The sequence below is a fragment of the Littorina saxatilis genome, linkage group LG4 (assembly GCF_037325665.1).
Source record: "Littorina saxatilis isolate snail1 linkage group LG4, US_GU_Lsax_2.0, whole genome shotgun sequence".
Taxonomy (NCBI): Eukaryota; Metazoa; Mollusca; class Gastropoda; order Littorinimorpha; family Littorinidae; genus Littorina; species Littorina saxatilis.
Window position 1 is genome coordinate 38,952,391 of NC_090248.1, and position 18,575 is coordinate 38,970,965.

Consider the following 18,575-nt stretch of genomic DNA (forward strand, 5'->3'; position numbering starts at 1 on the left):
TATTTTTGTCTGTCAGTCTGTCTGTCTGTCTGTGTTTTTTTCCTGTCTGTCTGTGTTTTTTTCCTGTCTGTCTATCTGTCTGGCTGTCTGTCCGAGGCTGTCTGTCTGTCTGTCTTTCTTTCTGTCTGTCTGTCTTGCCTGTCTCTCCCTTTCTTCCCCCCCTCCCTGTCTCTGTCTCCCTCTGTCTCTCTGCCTCTGTCTCCCTCTGTCTCTCTGTCTCTCTCTCCCTCTCTCTCTCTCTCTCTCTCTCTCTCTCTCTCTCTCTCTCTCTCTCTCTCTCTCTCTCTCTCTCTCTCTCTCTCTCTCTCCAAATAAATAAATAAATACATTCGAAAAAAAAGAAAAGAAATAGACGAGAAACGTGTACTGAAAGTTGCGCTTCATGCAGGCTTTTAAGAGAATGCACGACAACAAATAAAAGCAGGGATGCTGTTCAACACATTGTCAGAGCCGACAATGGACGACAGACGGGCAGCGATGAAGATATGCTGAAACTACTGCTAAAGTCGATTATTGTTATGCCGATAGAGTTTCTTATATTTTAGTTTTTCATTTCGTTTTGTTGTGGTTGATATTTTGCCAGTTTGTCTGTTATTTTCATAATCCAGCTGTTCAGAAATTGCATGTAAACATTGAATGTACCACCATAGTATAATTAAAGTTAGTTATTGCTGAGATCACATCATCGCAGTGTGGGCGTAGTAAAATAAACGTTAAAGGGGTAGTCTTCAACTATAAACCGTTCTCTGCATTGCTTACTGTTTTCTATATACATGTATTCTGTTTTGTGAATGGTTTTCGCTTTTATGCACATAGTGCCATCAGTTTGTCAATGAAAACAACAATTTTTAAGATAGGATTTATTGCCCTTACAATCATAGGAAATCTTTCGCAGCGCAAAATAAAGTTTTGATATAATGAATTATGTTCAAGTAGAAAATTAGCCAAACTGGCCTCGTAGCTTTGCATGATTTAGTACATTTGAAAAACGTAAACATGTGTGTTTGTAGTACTTGCTAACTTTGGTTCTTTTTGCGTGTGATGGTGTTTGCTCTTGCGAATCCATACTACCAGAGTTTGGTAGTAGACGTAAACGATTTTTTTTGTAAATAATCATAAAACTTGGCGAGTCGGTAAGCGTTTGCTAAATACTTCATACATCTTCTTAAGTCTTAAATATACACAACAAACAAGTCGCGTAAGGCGAAAATACAACATTTAGTCAAGCTGTCGAACTCACAGAATGAAACTGAACGCAATGCAATTTTTCAGCAAGACCGTATACTCGTAGCATCGTCAGTCCACCGCTCGTGGCAAAGGCAGTGAAATTGACAAGAAGAGCGGGGTAGTAGTTGCGCTGAGAAGGATAGCACGCTTTTCTGTACCTCTCTTCGTTTTAACTTTCTGAGCGAATCGGCAAACAAATTCTGAATACTTCATATATCTGTTTACGTCTAAATATATACAGCAAAAAGACCATTGCATGTATGAACAATGATACCAATGTAGCTGCACCATGGCGATCTTAGTAGCAGAGAACGCTATGAGCTGCACCCTTTAAGCTCACACAACTCCCACTGCAACACAATAACACATGTCATCCCGCTCCTATACAAGTGTATACTTGTCTCCAGCTGGTGTCGATCCTTATCCTATTATCACAGCGTTTGTGAACTTTTTGATTGAAAATGTATTGATACGGCAAAGATTTTTCATCACGTGATAGTTCGGGAGTGCAGAGGCTTGCAGATTTCGTACAGAATACAGAGTCTCAGGTGCATTTCGTGACTCTTCTGTGACCATAAAGCATATATAGGATTATTCTGTGTTCTCTACGAGTTTGTGAGCTCTGAAGAGTAGTTATTGATGCGGTTAATATCAGCGACATCGAAAGCTAAAGTAGTAGTAAACGCGGAGTTGATCAACGGGACATCGCCGTAAAGTGGTCATCATGGGAGCAAGTAAGTTGCACTTGACATCAAGACCGGTTTTGCGAAAGAGAGACACGGATTAGTGTACGTGTTGGACTTAACCCACTTAGAACTATTTCATAGCAGAGCAATTCCATGCCAAGTCTGCAGTCTAAAATAGCCTCCACTAAAAAGATCAAGAATCTATCAGTTATTGACGCCGATCGAAGTTTTATTTTTATAAGCCTTCAACCTGATCGCTGCCAGGAAATAAGTTTTACAAGGCATTACCTGTATTTACCTGAATTGACAACTTACAGAGGGCCCTTGTTGTATAAAGATATACACCACGCCCACATACATATTGTTTTTGTTTGTTGTTTTTCTTCTTCTTCTGTTGTTGTTCATTGAACGGTTTGTTGCCCATTGAAGCAAGTTAACCAGAACCTCAGCTGACGTCCTACAGGCAGTGAAACGGTACGCGGTTACTGGCTCAAAATATCGATTGCAAAATTGCACAAGCCAGGGCAATGGACATTTTAACTTGAAGGTGTAAATTCTACCACGGTCTCATTCTTCCAAGGCTTAGCCGTCATCAAGTGGTGCATTCAAGTTTGAAAGAAATGACTGAGTTACCCATTGACTTCTTGACAGGCTGACTCATCGATTTTCAGAAATAGACCATTGCCTTTACGATGGATCGGTCAAAGTGTATATTCTGTGCTGGTTCTTGCCAGATTCGTGTTTCTTGTGTGCAGTTTTAACGAGTCTTTGAACTCTAAACAACGAAGTGACTGTGGTAAGATGAACCAAGTTAAAAAAAACAAAGGAATACTGTACTCACCGATACAAGAACAAGACAAGACGGTACGAATTTTCGCTTATGGAAGCTTCATCATGAAAAACAAGAACACAAAAGACAACAAAAAGCAGACGCAACACGGAACGAACAAGGTTTGAAAGAAAATGGAGGGGAAACACGCAAAAAAGGAAAGGAACTCCAGGAACGGAAATGAATGAAAGGGGAGAGAAGTGGTTGGATGATGTCATGTGCACAGGCATACTAGACTAAAGGTGATACACATTCATAAAAGGGAGGGGGGGTGGATTTACGGTACGTGTGTGTGTGTGTGAATGTGTGTGTGTGTGTGTTTATGTGTGTGTTCATGTGTTTGGTTATGTGTGTGTGTGTGTGCGTGTGTGTGTGTGTGTGTGTGTGTGTGTGTGTGTTAGTGTGTGTGTGTGTGTGTGTGTGTGTGTGTGTGTGTGTGCGTGCGTTCGTTTGTTCCCCCCCTTCCCCCCTCCCTCTTTTATGAATGTGTATCACTTTTAGTCTAGTATGCCTGTGCCCATGACATCATCCAACCACTTCTCTCCCCTTTCATTCATTTCCGTTCCTAGAGTTCCTTCCCTTTTTTGCGTGTTTCCCCTCCATTTTCTTTCAAACCTTGTTCGTTCCGGCGTGTTGCGTCTGCTTTTTGTTGTCTTTTGTGTTCTTGTTTTTCCTGATGAAGCTTCCATAAGCGAAAATTCGTACCGTCTTGTCTCGTTCTTGTATCGGTGAGTACAGTATTCCTTTGTTTTTTAACTTTGAGTCTTTGAACGTTCAAATGCTCTTATGCCGTAGCATTTTCTTGATTTTTGAGAGAGAATAAAATAAATAAAAAATATAACCCGTTGTCTCAATGATGGATCGGTCCATGATTCTGGACTGGTTCCGGCCTGTTCCTGTGATTTCTTGTATGCAGTTTTGATAAGTCTTTCGACGATGAAAATAAAAATGCTCTTAGGATATTGCGCACACCTCTGATTACGGAAACCAGATGGTTTAGATTGACACCTTTGCTCTGTGGAAACGTTGAAGCGCACGCTTAAATTTCTATACTATCAACTACAACAAAGGCAGACGGGAAAAAACAGGTTCATGCGCTGGTGGCGTGAATTCTGTGTTCAAGATGTCCTGACGTATGAAGACTCTTTTTTGTTTTTTACGCTAGCATACGACGACATTTCGACGAAACTGAGCTCACAGAAGTAATTAAATCACCCGCAAGTTATCTTTGCACTTCAACACAGCTTGTTGGTAGGGCCTACGTCATGAACTTGGGAGCCCTCGGTGTTAAGATCGTTAATATACAGCCTGTCCCGATTACACATGCACCTTAATGTTAACTGCTGTTGTGACTTGTTTATTGTTGATATGCCTTTTATCAAAGCAAAGGCATCGTCCTTCCCCCTTATTCATAGTGTGTGTGTGTGTGTGTGTGTGTGTGTGTGTGTGTGTGTGTGTGTGTGTGTGTGTGTGTGTGTGTGCATGTGCGTGCGTACGTCCGTGTGTGTGTGTGCATGTGCGTGCGTACGTCCGTGTGTGTGTGTGCATGTGCGTGCGTGCGTGCGTGTGTGTGTGCATGTGCGTGCGTGCGTGTGTGTGCGTGCGTGCACCCCCCGCGGGTTAGGGGGAAGAATTTACCCGATGCTCCCCAGCATGTCGTAAGAGGCGACTAACGGATTCTGTTTCTCCTTTTACCCTTGTTAAGTGTTTCTTGTATAGAATATAGTCAATGTTTGTACAGATTTTAGTCAAGCAGTATGTAAGAAATGTTAAGTCCTTTGTACTGGAAACTTGCATTCTCCAGTAATAGTCATATATTGTACTACGTTGCAAGCCCCTGGAGCAATTTTTTTATTAGTGCTTTTGTGAACAAGAAACAATTAACAAGTGGCTCTATCCCATCTCCCCCCTTTCCCCGTCGCGATATAACCTTGAACGGTTGAAAACGACGTTAAACACCAAATAAAGAAAGTGCGTGCGTGCGTGCGTGCGTGCGTGCGTGCGTGCGTGTGTGTGTGTGTGTGATCAGAAAACCTAACCGTTCTTGAAAGTTCGTCACTCTCTATTTATCTATTTTTTACTCAGAAACTTGATCCTTCTTCTGCATAACAGATGACAAAACACACAGACTACTCTCTGCATGCATCACTGACTATGCACACCGACTGCTTTATCATCATGGAAACTAAAAAGGATTGCGTTTTAGCGCCCGAGTTGATGTGACATGTGACATTGCTCTATTTCTTTCTTGGCATGATGTCGAGAGGTGAAATAAAGGTCGGGTTCAAAATCCGTACACACTGAGTAGATTCTCTTATGATTAGACCTGAAAAGGAGGGAAAATGTGTATTTCTGAAAACTTAAAATTCTACACATGATGCAGGGTTTAGGCCACACATAGGTAACATAGGCACAAAAAAATAGGGTCGGTAGGTCGGTATTATTTTTTTCTCCAAAAAACCATATTTGTAAGTTATTTTGCCAAAAAAACAAAGACTTTTTTTTTTTTTCCCAAATGGCAAAAAAAAGTCTAGGGTCGCGCGAAAAAATAGGGTCGGTCGGGATACCGTAAACAGACTTTTTTTTGTGTGTGTGTGCCTTAGCCTGGGAGAAAAAGGCAATGGGACATTTGTCCCCCTCAACCAAAATCCTTGTCGAAGGCAAAAAGCGCAAACGAGGCCTGTACGCGTTTTTGACCAAAGATGCAAAATGGTGCAATATGGTGCCATCTGAGAATTAGCCGCTATATCGTGTTATCTGTGTGTGTGTGTGTGTGTGTGTGTGTGTGTGTGTGTGTGTGTGTGTGTGTGTGTGTGTGTGTGTGTGTGTGTGTGTGTGTGTGTGTGTGTAATCCGATGTAAAGTGTACATTTGGTGGCGCAGTGGTACGTAATCTCAATGCGCCCTTTGACGCACTGAAGGGTATAATGATGGGACATTTTCAGATTTAATGCGCCAATGGCGCAGGGTGCTACTAGTAAATGAAACCCTGCACATGTATACTGTTAGGCAGAATTGTGAACATACTAAATCACCGCTGTAAAGATATGTGCACTGTGGGTCAGTTTTGAGCTCGTTGCAAGGCCGGACACATTAATTGTGGTTAGGTTTTGGACAGAGGTTTTTATTTTTTACAGAGAAACCTTTTTTCTGACTCCGGACCTGGATTTCAATCAAACGTATGCGAAACAGTTGCCATTACCTCAACTTGCTAATACTGTGGGAAACGAATACCTGACTGTGTGTGTGTGTGTGTGTGTGTGTGTGTGTGTGTGTGTGTGTGTGTGTGTGTGTGTGTGTGTGTGTGTGTGTGTGTGTGTGTGTTTTTGCTGGGGGGGGATTTGTTCGAGGGAAATGACAAAGGCAGACGTGACAGGCAAAGCGACAAAAAGAGCCGTATAACAAAGTCAAGGCAGATTAATCCCGAGGTCACACACCCCTGACACACATTCATAAAAGGGGGGGGGGGGGGGGAGGGGAGGGGGGGATTTACGGTACGTGTGTGTGTGTGTGTGTTTGTGTGTGAATGTGTGTGTGTGTTTATGTGTGTGTTCATGTGTTTGGTTGTGTATGTGTGTATGTGCGTGCGTTCGTTTGTTCCCCCCCCCCTTTTTATATTTAGTCAAGTTTTGACTAAATATTTTAACATCGAGGGGGAATCGAAACGAGGGTCGTGGTGTATGTGCGTGTGTGTGTGTGTGTGTGTGTCTGTGTGTGTGTGTGTGTGTGTAGAGCGATTCAGACTAAACTACTGGACCGATCTTTATGAAATTTGACATGAGAGTTCCTGGGTATGAAATCCCCGAACGTTTTTTTCATTTTTTTGATAAATGTCTTTGATGACGTCATATCCGGCTTTTCGCGAAAGTTGAGGCGGCACTGTCACGCCCTCATTTTTCAACCAAATTGGTTGAAATTTTGGTCAAGTAATCTTCGACGAAGCCCGGACTTCGGTATTGCATTTCAGCTTGGTGGCTTAAAAATTAATTAATGACTTTGGTCATTAAAAATCTGAAAATTGTAAAAAAAAATAAAAATTTATAAAACGATCCAAATTTACGTTTATCTTATTCTCCATCATTTGCTGATTCCAAAAACATATAAATATGTTATATTCGGATTAAAAACAAGCTCTGAAAATTAAATATATAAAAATTATTATCAAAATTAAATTGTCGAAATCAATTTAAAAACACTTTCATCTTATTCCTTGTCGGTTCCTGATTCCAAAAACATATAGATATGATATGTTTGGATTAAAAACACGCTCAGAAAGTTAAAACGAAGAGAGGTACAGAAAAGCGTGCTATCCTTCTGAGCGCAACTACTACCCCGCTCTTCTTGTCAATTTCACTGCCTTTGCCATGAGCGGTGGACTGACGATGCTACGAGTATACGGTCTTGCTGAAAAATGGCATTGCGTTCAGTTTCATTCTGTGAGTTCGACAGCTACTTGACTAAATATTGTATTTTCGCTTTACGCGACTTGTTTTTCTTTGTTTTTCTTCCCTTTCCCCCCCCCCCCCCCCCCCCCCCCCCCGCCCCCTGACATACAGCGACACCCTGCATAGTCACAGCGATATAAAGGTCACAGACAGTGTGAAGTCAGCATTTCAACTATCCTTCATACTATAACCTAGCGGTGCAGTTGAACTGAACTTAAAACGCTCTAGTCTTTAGCCGTTAAGATGAAGAATCTTATTATATCTGGCTTTTTACATTTAGTCAAGTTTTGACTAAATTGTTTTAACATAGAGGGGGGAATCGAGACGAGGGTCGTGGTGTATGTGTGTGTGTGTGTGTGTCTGTGTGTCTGTGTGTCTGTGTGTGTGTGTAGAGCGATTCAGAGTAAACTACTAGACCGATTTTTATAACAAATTTCATGAGAGTCATCCGGCATTTTGTAAAAGTTGAGGCGGCACTGTCACACCCTCATTTTTCAATAAAATTGATTGAAATTTTGGCAAAGCAATCTTCGACGAAGGCCGGACTTTGGTATTGCATTTCAGCTTGGAGGCTTAAAAATTAATTAATGACTTTGGTCATTAAATATCTGAAAATTGTAATTAAAATTATTTTTTTATAAAACGATCCAAGATTACGTTTATCGTATTCTTTATCATTTTCTGATTCCAAAAACATATAAATAATTAATATGTTATATTCGGATTAAAAACAACCTCTGAAAATTAAAAATATAAAAATTATCATTAAAATAAAATTTCCGAAATCGATTTAAAAACAATTTCATCTTACTCCTTGTCCGTTCCTGATTCCAAAAACATATAGATATGATATGTTTGGATTAAAAACACGTTCAGAGAGTTAAAAAGAATAGAGATATAGAAAAGCGTGCTATCCTCCTCAGCGCAACCGCTACCGCGCTTTTCTGGATTGTTAATTTCACTGCCTTTGCCACGAGCGGTGGACAGACGATGCTACGAGTGTACGGTCTTGCGGAAAAAATGCAATGCGTTCAGTTTCATTCTGTGAGTTCGACTGAGTTCGACTGAGCTTGACTAAATGTTGTATTTTCGCTTTACGCGACTACTTGTTTTTCTTTTCTTTAAAAAAACAACAACAACATGTTTTTGTCTAATATTTAATGTTTTTTTTAATTGATGTTTCAGGTTTCAGCAAGTCAGAACCAGAATCCGTTCCCTCACCCATAACAGACGACCAAAAGACAAAGTCTGGTGTTGATCCTCCATCGAGTTCCAGAAAGCCAGCAGACGATCAGAAGACAAAATCTAGTTTCGATCATCTTTCAGGTTCCAGAAAAGCAGCATCCGCACCCACAACAGACGATCGTAAGACAATGGCTGGTAAGTTGATTACTTCGAAAGTTTTAATTTGGTGAAGAGATACTTTAAGCCCTACATTCCTTTAATATTCAAATTTGCTTGTTTACATATATGTCTGTCTGTCTCTCTCTCTCTGCCTGCCTGTCTGTCTGTCTGTCTGTCTGTCTGTTCTTCATAAATGCATCAGTTGTCGGTTTGGGCCAAGTCCATGTTTGTGTATGTCAATTTGATTGATTAATAGATTGATTGATTGATTGATTGAATGATTGATTGGTTGATTGATTAATTGATTAATTGATTGATTGGTTGATTGATTGATTGATTGATTGATTGATTGATTGATTGATTGATTGGTTCATTCATTGATTCATTCATTGATTCATTCATTGATTCATTCATTCATTTATTCTTTGATTCATTGATTCATTGACACATTGATTGAAACATTGATCGATTGGTTAAATTATCGATTGATTCTCAGCGAAGAGGTTCAATAGCCATGTGTTGCATGTTCTGTTGCAGGACTGAGAAAAGCTAAGGATTATGACTGGAAGGACTCCAACCTCGCTCTCTTCGGTTCAGACACTGAAAAACAAGTGAAAAGTGAGCCAATTTCTCCTCTTCTTTAAAAAAAAAAATATGATCCCTCAATATTTCAGTTGAACGGCAATTGAAAAGTGAGCCGATTTGTTGGAATATAATAAAATGTTTGGTCTCTTCTCTTTTTGACTAGTTTACTGTTTCTTGTCGGGTTTTTTTTCGTCACACAGTATTGTGTTCTCTTCCGAACTTGTAGATTACGTGCACGGGCATCTGTTAACTTGCAGACTTTGTGGTAGGACTGCATTAAGTCCAAACCCAAAATTAGAAATCCTAGGAAACTCTAAACCCTGAACATTCACCGCTGAAAGTTTTGAAACATAGAGCTATGCCTGACAGTCAAACCCGCGGAAATGAATTCTTGTACGAACCTTTCCAAACCGAATACCTGGAATAAACCACCAAATGAACACCCCTGTACGTATTCGCCTGACATTGGTACGAACTTGGAACTTTTAACCTATTTGCTGCCAGTAAATATGTGTATACAAAGCATTATCTGTATTTCCTTGAATTGACACCTTACAATGTGCCCTTGATGAATGAATACACCACACACATTATTTGTTTGTTGTTATGTTTGCTCCTTCTTTGTTGTTGTTTATTGATCGGTTTGTTGCCCGTTAAAGAACGTTACTCAGGAGCTGACGTCCTGCAGGCAACGAAAGGGTTGAAGCCTGTCCTTCACGGGGCCATGTGGACCACGCGAAGTAGACTTTGAGAAGCTGGCCGCAGGAAGCTTTAGCAACGAGTTTTCGGTTAGAAGACTTCGCGAAGTCGACTTCGGTCTATCGAGGACCGCCTTGAGTATCTGAAACATTCCGATTTACATAGGTGTGTGCGTTTGTCCATGACAGAGGAATCAGCGGAGAGTGAGCCAGCCTGGCGGAAGGCGGGTCAGAAAGTGGGTGTTCAGATCTGGAGGATTGTCAAGTTCAAGGTCACGGAGTGGCCCACGGAAGACTATGGCAAGTTCTACAATGGAGACTCCTACATCGTGCTCAATGTGAGTTGTGAGAGTTTTCTTTGACGTTCTTTCTGTCTTTTTGATGCCCTTGATCTTCTTTTCTATTCTGTCTCTGTCCTGTCTGTGTCACTTCCTCGGTCTCTCGGTCTCTGGCTCGTCTCTCCTCCTCGCTTCTCTCTTCTGTTCTCTCTACCCCTTTCTCTCTCTCACACGCTCTCTGTCCGTCTGTCTGATTTTTGTCAGCCTGTCTACCTGTCTGCCTTTCTGTCTGTCTGTCTGTCTGCCCCTCTCTCCCCCTCTCTCTCTCCCTCTATCTCAGTCTCTGTCCCTCCCCCCTCTCTCTCTCTCTCTCTTTCTCTCTCTCTGTCTGTCTCTCTCTCTCTCCCCCCCCCCCCCCCTCTCTCTCTCTCTCGAATGGCCATGCAGCATAATTTGATGGCAAGTATCCAGACAAAAAAAGGAGAACAAAAATCTTTTCGGGGACACGTTTTTATGATAGGAAAAAATCTTTTTCCTCGTCCTTCTGCAGTTGCTAGACAAAAGGATGAGCTATTTTTACAACTGAAAAAAAGTTTAAAAAGTTCGGGGAAGAAGATTAACCTTTAAGTGCCATGCCCATTAACATAGGTTCTACGCGTTCAACAGGACAAAGAATCTATTTAACACCGTGCTACATTCTCATGGGAATGGGTTTCAGTGTCGAAGGTTCTTATACAATAAGTTATAGGTGCACTTGATGGCTGTTATTTTGGTTTGTTTGATTGTTTGTTTTGTGGGGTCTTTTGTTTGTGAATGTGTGTGCACTTGATGACTGGTTTGTGTGTGTGTGTGCGTGTGTGTCAGTGTGTGTGTGTGTGTGTGTGTGTGTGTGTGTGTGTGTGTGTGTGTGTGTGTGTGTGTGTGTGTGTGTGTGTGTGTGTGTGTGTGTGTGTGTGTGTGTGTGTTCGTTTGTTTGTTTGTTGTTGTTCTTTTTTCTTTATTTATTTCTTCCTTTCTTTCTTTCTTTCTTTCTTCCTTTATTTGTTCTGACGTTAGCTTATAGCCAAGAGACACCCAGTTTGATCCATTCGTTCCGGATGATGCTCTCTGCAATACTCAGTTTGTGCATGCACAGATTCAGGAGCGAACATGTAATGTATCTCTCAAGTCAGTAATCCAGGATAATATCACAACATTTTGAAGCGTGCTTGAACAGACTCAGGAATTTAGATGATGGGGGGAGAGGGGGATGTTGCCAGCTGAAGGCAATGCCTACTTGACTGTAACTGTGTGTGCGTGTGATGTTTGAGTGTAACTGTGTTGTGATCTTTCAGACGTACAAAGAGGAAGGAGGGGAACAGCTTCTCTACGACGTTCATTTCTGGATCGGGAAACACAGTACACAGGTGAGAAACAGCGCGTTTGATGTATGAATATAATAGTGCAGGGGGGTGGGAGTTGGGCCGGGACTGTGTATGTGTGTGTGTGGGGGGATGTATTTGTGTGTCTGTCGCTCTCTCTCTCTCTCTCTCTCTCTCTCTCTCTCTCTCTCTCTCTCTCTCTCTGTCTCTGTCTCTTTCTCTCTCTCTCTCTCTCTCTCTCTCTCTCTCTCTCTCTCTCTATGACTCCGTATGCGTATAATTATGTCTGTCTGTCTGTCTGTCTGTCTGTCTGTCGTCAGTATGCATGTCTGCCTGTCTGTCTGTTTATGTCTCTAAACGATTCTCAGCCTAAACTGTGCCGTCCTGCGACGCACAAGGTAATTCGAATCTACTACATATTAGCAAGACAACACGCTTCAACAACAAGCGGCCACGTCCTTCCGTGTTAAGTGACAGATTATCTATTAATAGCGAGCTAAACATGTGCAATGCTCTGGAGAGCCATTACTGCACGCGATCGAGAGACTTCAGTAGGGCATTGAAAGGGTACGGACACACCTATTATCAAATCGGTCAAATTATTATTCATATGTACCCAGTCTTATCAGAGTTACTACTGACTTGTCGAATGTTTTGAGATATTTTGTTTGAGTTTTATTCTCCAGAGCTGTGTACCAGTGGAAACCTTATTACGAAGTTGACATTTCTGTACTTATAACTGGGGCATTTTAACCGTATACATTGATTTCATTAATGCATACCCTTGGCATGCAGATAAATAATTAGACATTCTTGCACATTTTGTTTGTCTACGTTCGGTAATTTGCAAGGGTTTAAAAGTACGTCAACTTCGTTACATGGAAACCAGAGTTTGTGACATGGATTTGAACACTAACAATTATACAAAAATAAGACCAAAATCTAAACTATGTTTTTTAAGCCGCCATTAGTATAATGGGGCTTACTGGATTTGCTCTGTCTGTTTGTTTGTTTGTTTGTTTGTTTGTTTGTTTGAGGCGGGCGGGCGGGCGGTCGGTCGGTGTTTGTCGGGTAAGACTTGTATCTCTGGGTCAATTAAGCTCAAATTTCGTGAAATTGTTAGGAATAGGGTTAGACGGGTGTATGCAAAAAAATACATTCCTAACGGTAGTCAAACGGAAGATATTAGCTTTTAACGCTTTTACAAACCGAGCCAGGGGACGAAACCCACTGACAGACTTATACGTTTGCGGGAATTCCCGCACCCAGAACTCCGAGTTACTTCCCTTCGAGTCTCGTTCTTTCACTGACAGCATGCGTTGGATTAGAGCTCCGGACAAAAACAAGTGTTGACCTTAACGGGTCAATAAACCCGCCCTTGGTAATCTGGGGTGGGACATGGATTTTTGATCGAGACTTCCTGTAAATCTCAAACACCATAGATCCTTCATAACGACCGATTTTTGAAGAATTATTCCGTAAATAAACAAATAAATAGTGACGTCATTTGAACTACACAGTCTATATGTGGTGGGTTGTGGACGACCCACTTTTGAATTAAAGAAGGCATTTTACTTTGTTTATTTCTATTTGGATGGCGTGGGTTGTGTAGACGGATACTTTTTATGTTGAATATATCTTTAGAAAGTATGGGCCGTTCATGAGTAATAGCATTGGTACTGTGAAGGTTAAGTGACGCAAAAGTGTGTACGTCATTTACTTTGGAAAGAGGCGGTAATGAGTTACTTCTTTTCGGGTCTCGTTCTATCACTGACAGCATGCGAACATGCGTTGGATTAGCCGCCTTGTAAAGGGTGCTTACTGGATTTGCTCTGCCTGTTTGTCCGGGTTTCAGGTGTTTGTTTGTCTACCATGTCACCACGTGTAAAGAGCTCGGTCAATTTGTTTTTAAATTATTTATTAATTTATTCATTTAATTTGTTTTCAATTAATTCTTTCCAAAATGTATTTATTTACTTTAAAATAAAATAAAAATATAATTTATTCATTTAAAAAAAATATCCCTCCCTCTGTCTGTCTGTCTGTCTGTCTGTCTCCGTGTCCCACCCCCATATTACCAAGGGCGGCTTGTTGACGTTAAGGTCAACACTTGTTGTTGCATGTCTGTATCATTTTCTAACTGGAGTGTTACTGAAAACAGTAAAGAGAATGCATTCGAGTTGCCATTTCATATACGTAATAATCATTTCAAGGACTGAAAATGCATGTCATTCAATAGTACACAGCTCCGGAGATTAGGTCAAGAACATTCGTGTATACTGTTGCACAGTGGTGATCTTAAACATCGCCCAATTAATAACGTGCTTCTATGGCTTAACATACTTGATTGAGGCATATCTTATGACTGCTGTAAATCATACTTGAATCTCAGCATTTTCAAGTTACCAAATGTAAACATTCGCAACAGCTGTTAGGAAACACTTTGGAGCAGCAGAGTTGTTCGGGGAGGGGGGGCAGATGGGGAGGGAGTGTGTGTGTGTGTGTGTGTGTGTGTGTGTGTGTGTGTGTGTGTGTGTGTGTGCTCAGCCTAGTCACGGTGTCATTCTGTGCGTATGCGCACGCGAATGTCGCATAGTTGGTGGGTGACTGGTGAGTGCGTATGCATGTGTGCTTGCAAAGTCATTTGGTGTGTCTGTTAACTCCGAGTCTTGTCGACATTTCGTTCTACGTACTTCACAAACACTTGACCCGGTGTAACACGAGAAAATTACTCCCATGAGATTTTTACTCCGGAGTAAACATTTCGTTCGAAAAAGTTACTCCCTTTACGAAAAAAGCACTCCCCCATTACACGAGAAAATTACTCCCCAAGACAGGTGAGTTCCGAGTAAACATTTCGTACAAAAATGTTACTCCCCTGACGAATAAATAACGAATAAATTACTTCATCCCAACACAAGCAATTCAACTTCCCATGCCAGGTGTACGAAATTTATACTCCCTTGTCCTCTGTTAGTGTTGGTGGTGGAAGGGGTGGAGGGAGGGTAGCTTATTGGCATTATCCCTTCGCCCGCATCCCATTTTTGCGTACGAGATTTTTACAAGAAGTAAAAAAAATGGGGAGTAAAAATTTCGTGGAGGGAGTAATTTTTTCGTGCCTTGGGGAGTTCTTTCCTCGTACGAAAAGTGTACTCGGAGTAAGAATTCCGTACAAAATATTTACTCCGGAGTAAATTTTTCGTGGAGTAAAAATGTCGTGTTACACCGGTCAGGGAGAGAATGAGCCGAACTCATTTTGATCTGAGTTCAGGATGGATTTCTGCACTGTTGGGAACCTAATCCAATGCCGAGTTTCGTATTCACGAGTCTTTTCACGTTTAAGCTTAAAGAGATGAATAACTTGACAATGACAAGGGCGGTGTTGGTTTCGGAACTAAATTTCTCCTGCTTTTATTTATTTCTGCTTAAATTCTCTTTTCAGAAAATGAGTAGACTATCTCAAGGTTGTGTTACCAAAATCGTGACCAGGTAGAGAAAAAGTGCACTTACACTCATAAGTAGGATAAAAGCGTTGTGTTACAGCTTGCCGGTGTAACACGAAATTTTTACTCCACAAAAAATTTCCTACGCGAATCTATCAAAACAAAAATACAGAGTTATCTCCCATATGGTTTTCGCGAGCACTGTTCTAAATTTGAGATCAGTGTTAGCGAGAGGAAAATGATTGCAGATTGGCCGACTTCGACAGTGATCTCCGTTCTGTTCTTCACAGTTATGATAAAGACATCGTTCTAAGGTCAAAACAAGTCGAAATTTTGGAACTGCTGCCGGAAGGAGACCGTAATATATGGTTTCATCACTGTCAACTGGTTACAGAAAAAATCGTCTGCTCCAGTGAGCGGCGAAACCAAACGGTTGTTTATCATGTGACACTTTTGCCATATTTAGAGTTGTTTGCACAGTAAATACAGCCGCGAAAAATAGCTCGCTTGAAACTGTCTTACATATCAACTCCTTTGTAATTTAAAAATTACAAATCATTATCGACGATCGCGAATCTGCTTATATCAATAATACATTACAAAAAGCTCTAAATATGTAAAAATATCGGTTTCCTTGCCAGACAAGGAAACTCAAGGCATCCTGTCAGGGAGAGAATAAGCCGAACTCATTTTGACCTGAGTTCAGGATGTGCAGAAATCATGATAACATTTCGCAATCCACCATTGTACACTAAGGAAGTCTACGCAGGAAAAAAAAGACCCTAAAGCAGGACAGATGAATGTTTTCTCAGAAAGTATATAGAGAATTGGAGCGTGATCATGGTGATCACAATAGATTTTGTAAGAATCGACAGTCTTTTTTTGGTCGTTTTATGAAGTCTTATATCGCGCGCGTATCTCCAGACTCGGACTCAAGGCGCAGGGATCTATCAAGGTCGTATCAAGTTTGAAAAAGTGTTGATAGCCTTGGTCTCAAATAAAGTGTGTGTGTGTGTGTGTGTGTGTGTGTGTGTGTGTGTGTGTGTGTGTGTGTGTGTGTACGTGTGTGTGTGTGTGTGTGTGTGTGTGCGTGCGTGTGTGTGTGTACGGTGTCGTTGTTTTTGTGTGCGTGCGTGCGTGCGTGTTTGTGCTTGCGCGCGCGTGACGGCGTGCGTTTGTGTGCGTGCGTGTGCGCGAGTGTGTGTGCGTGCAAGCGAACGTGCGTTTGTGCATGCGTGCGTGCGTGACTTAGCTTCAATACGATTTTGGTCGGGCGTCAAACCACGATCATCACCTCGAAGTTTGAAACGGAAGCCTATCAATGTGTAATTGTTCGTACTGAAAAACACAGGAGCTTGTTGATACAAGCTCCTGTGCTGAAAAATATGTCATTTATGTTTCAAGTATGTGAACTGTGTCTGTGTTATCAGGATGAGTACGGTACAGCGGCTTACAAGACGGTGGAACTCGACACCTATCTTGATGACGTCCCCATCCAGCACCGTGAAGTTCAAGGTCACGAGTCTGACCTCTTCAGGTCATACTTCAAAACCATCACGTGAGTGATAAGGATATCCTTATGTAGCAGATAGAGCTACTTCGTTTTCCAGTAATTTTATCGGAATCAGCGGATTTTGTTCATTCTATTTGTACTTGATGCGCAGAGCTTATTAAGAGCTACTTTTGCTGAACAATTTTGGGTAAAGCAACAACATATTTCCAATTTTATTTCAGTTGTTCGTTTTGGCAGTTTATATTTGAAGCAAATCACTTTCACTTGTGATCTTAAAACATTATTCTACTTATATCATACCTACGTGAGAATTTTTGTTCTGTGTGTGTGTGCAGTGTGTGTGTGTGTGTGTGTGTGTGTGTGTGTGTGTGTGTGTGACGGTATGTGTGTGTGTGTGTGTGTGTATGTGTGTGTGTGTGTGTGTGTGTGTGCGTGCGAGCGTGTGTGTGTGTGTGTGTGCGTGTGTGCCAATGTATGTGCTTACGTGCGTGCTTGCGTGCGTAATAAAGTGTATTCCAAGCACGTCTTGACAAGTATTCAAATTTATAAATGAAAAAGAAATAGCGAAGCTTGGCCTTTCTTTATTCACGAGAACAGGTTTGGTTGTTTTATTGTTTTGTTTTTATTCCCCAGAATATTGACCGGCGGGGCTGACAGCGGATTCCGCAAGGTCAAACCAGAGGAGTACAGGCCGCGTCTGCTTCATTTCCATGGTGACAGGCATGGGGTCAAGGTCAAAGAGGTAGGTCAAGAAGGTTTGACACAGAAGGGGGATGGGTTGGTGGGTGGGGAAGGGGGTGGTTGGGTAGAAAAGGGAGAAACAGAGAGAGATAATGCGTATACATTGTGTGTGTGTGTGTGGGGGGGGGGGTGTCCGTCAGTTTGTCTGTCTGTCGACTGTCTGTCTGGCTGGCTGGTTCGTTGGCTGGCTGACTGGCTGGCTGACTGGCTGGCTGGCTGAGTGTCTGTACGTCTCTCTGTGAGCATGTCTATAAGAAATAGTGTATGCGTTCGAAATTTTGCTAAAGCGCTTTAGGGTTAAAAATCTTGAGTTACTACGTGAGTTACAAGTGATTTTTATCAGACGAAAATTAAAAGTAAGGAAAATAACCCAGCAATGACAAGAACTATTTTCCTTTTTACCAACGAATTGAAAAGTGGTTGGAAAAAAATGGCACTCAACAGGAAAAGGCCACTTAGTTCTGTTTTTTGTGATCACATCTTTCCTGCTTCTGAATTGCTATTTTATCCTTTAGAAAAGGGGTCTGAATTTACAACGCAGGAGATGAAAATGTACGCCCTGAAACTCTATTTTAGTTCATTAATAAAAGTTATAACGGTTTCTGTAAGTAGAAGAGGAAAGAGACACTCCTTAAACTCACTCAACCGTCATCTGCGAAGATATGAACACTTCAAAATTCTTTTTTTTTTTCTATTCGAACTTAAAAATCTGCATGAGAGACGTGCATCCATGACTCCACAGCAAGGAAAAATATGTCCATTTTAGCCGACTACGTTCTGGTTGATAACGTATCTTTTGACTTCGCCAATGCCACGCCTAAACTATAAAGGGATGTTGTCCGCATGAAGGACTGTTTCTTTTGACAAAACGCGATTCAGATATTGCTAAAATAAGGGAACTGGTGTTGTTAAAGTGCTGGAAGTCTTCCGGTTATTAAGTTTTATGTGAGAGAGAAAGAGAGGGATAGGCAGAGATAGGGAGAGGTGGGGCGAGAGAGGGAGAGAGAGAGAGAGAGAGAGAGAGAGAGAGAGAGAGAGAGAGAGAGAGAGAGAGAGAGAGAGAGAGGTAATGAGGGAGAGAGAGGTATAGAGAGAGGTCGGAGAGAGAACGACAGAGAAAGGGAGAGCGAGAGGGTGGGAGGGAGGGACATAGAGAGAGAGAGGGGTTAACACACACACACACACACCCACACACACACACACGCACGCACGCACGCACGCACACACACACACGCACACACACACACACACACACACACACACACAGAAAGAGGGAGAATTAGAAAGACAGCTAACATGCCATCCCTTTCGTAAGCGGGGCAAAAAAGAGACTTCCCGTACAGAACGTCCTAGAATGGACAAGCTCTAAATTTTAAGCAACATTTCCTGTATTTTCAAACAACTTTATGCAAACTCATGTTACACC

At 41.6% G+C, this 18,575-nt stretch overlaps 1 protein-coding gene across 3 annotated transcripts in view; it reads left to right on the top strand.

The window, feature by feature from the left end:
* The window catches only part of LOC138964713 (gelsolin-like protein 2), a 42,978-nt gene that overhangs the window by 15,658 nt on the left and 8,745 nt on the right, over positions 1–18,575 (top strand). For 2 of the 3 annotated variants that reach the window (XM_070336741.1, XM_070336742.1), the window contains exons 2-7: positions 8,372–8,566; positions 9,068–9,148; positions 10,003–10,151; positions 11,426–11,497; positions 16,326–16,453; positions 17,042–17,150. In XM_070336741.1, coding sequence (XP_070192842.1) covers positions 8,560–8,566; positions 9,068–9,148; positions 10,003–10,151; positions 11,426–11,497; positions 16,326–16,453; positions 17,042–17,150 — 546 coding nt within the window. In that variant the 5' untranslated portion in view covers positions 8,372–8,559. Of the gene's footprint in view, positions 1–1,936; positions 1,962–8,371; positions 8,567–9,067; positions 9,149–10,002; positions 10,152–11,425; positions 11,498–16,325; positions 16,454–17,041; positions 17,151–18,575 lie in introns of those variants that run through there. The other variant, XM_070336740.1, reaches the window with a different exon arrangement.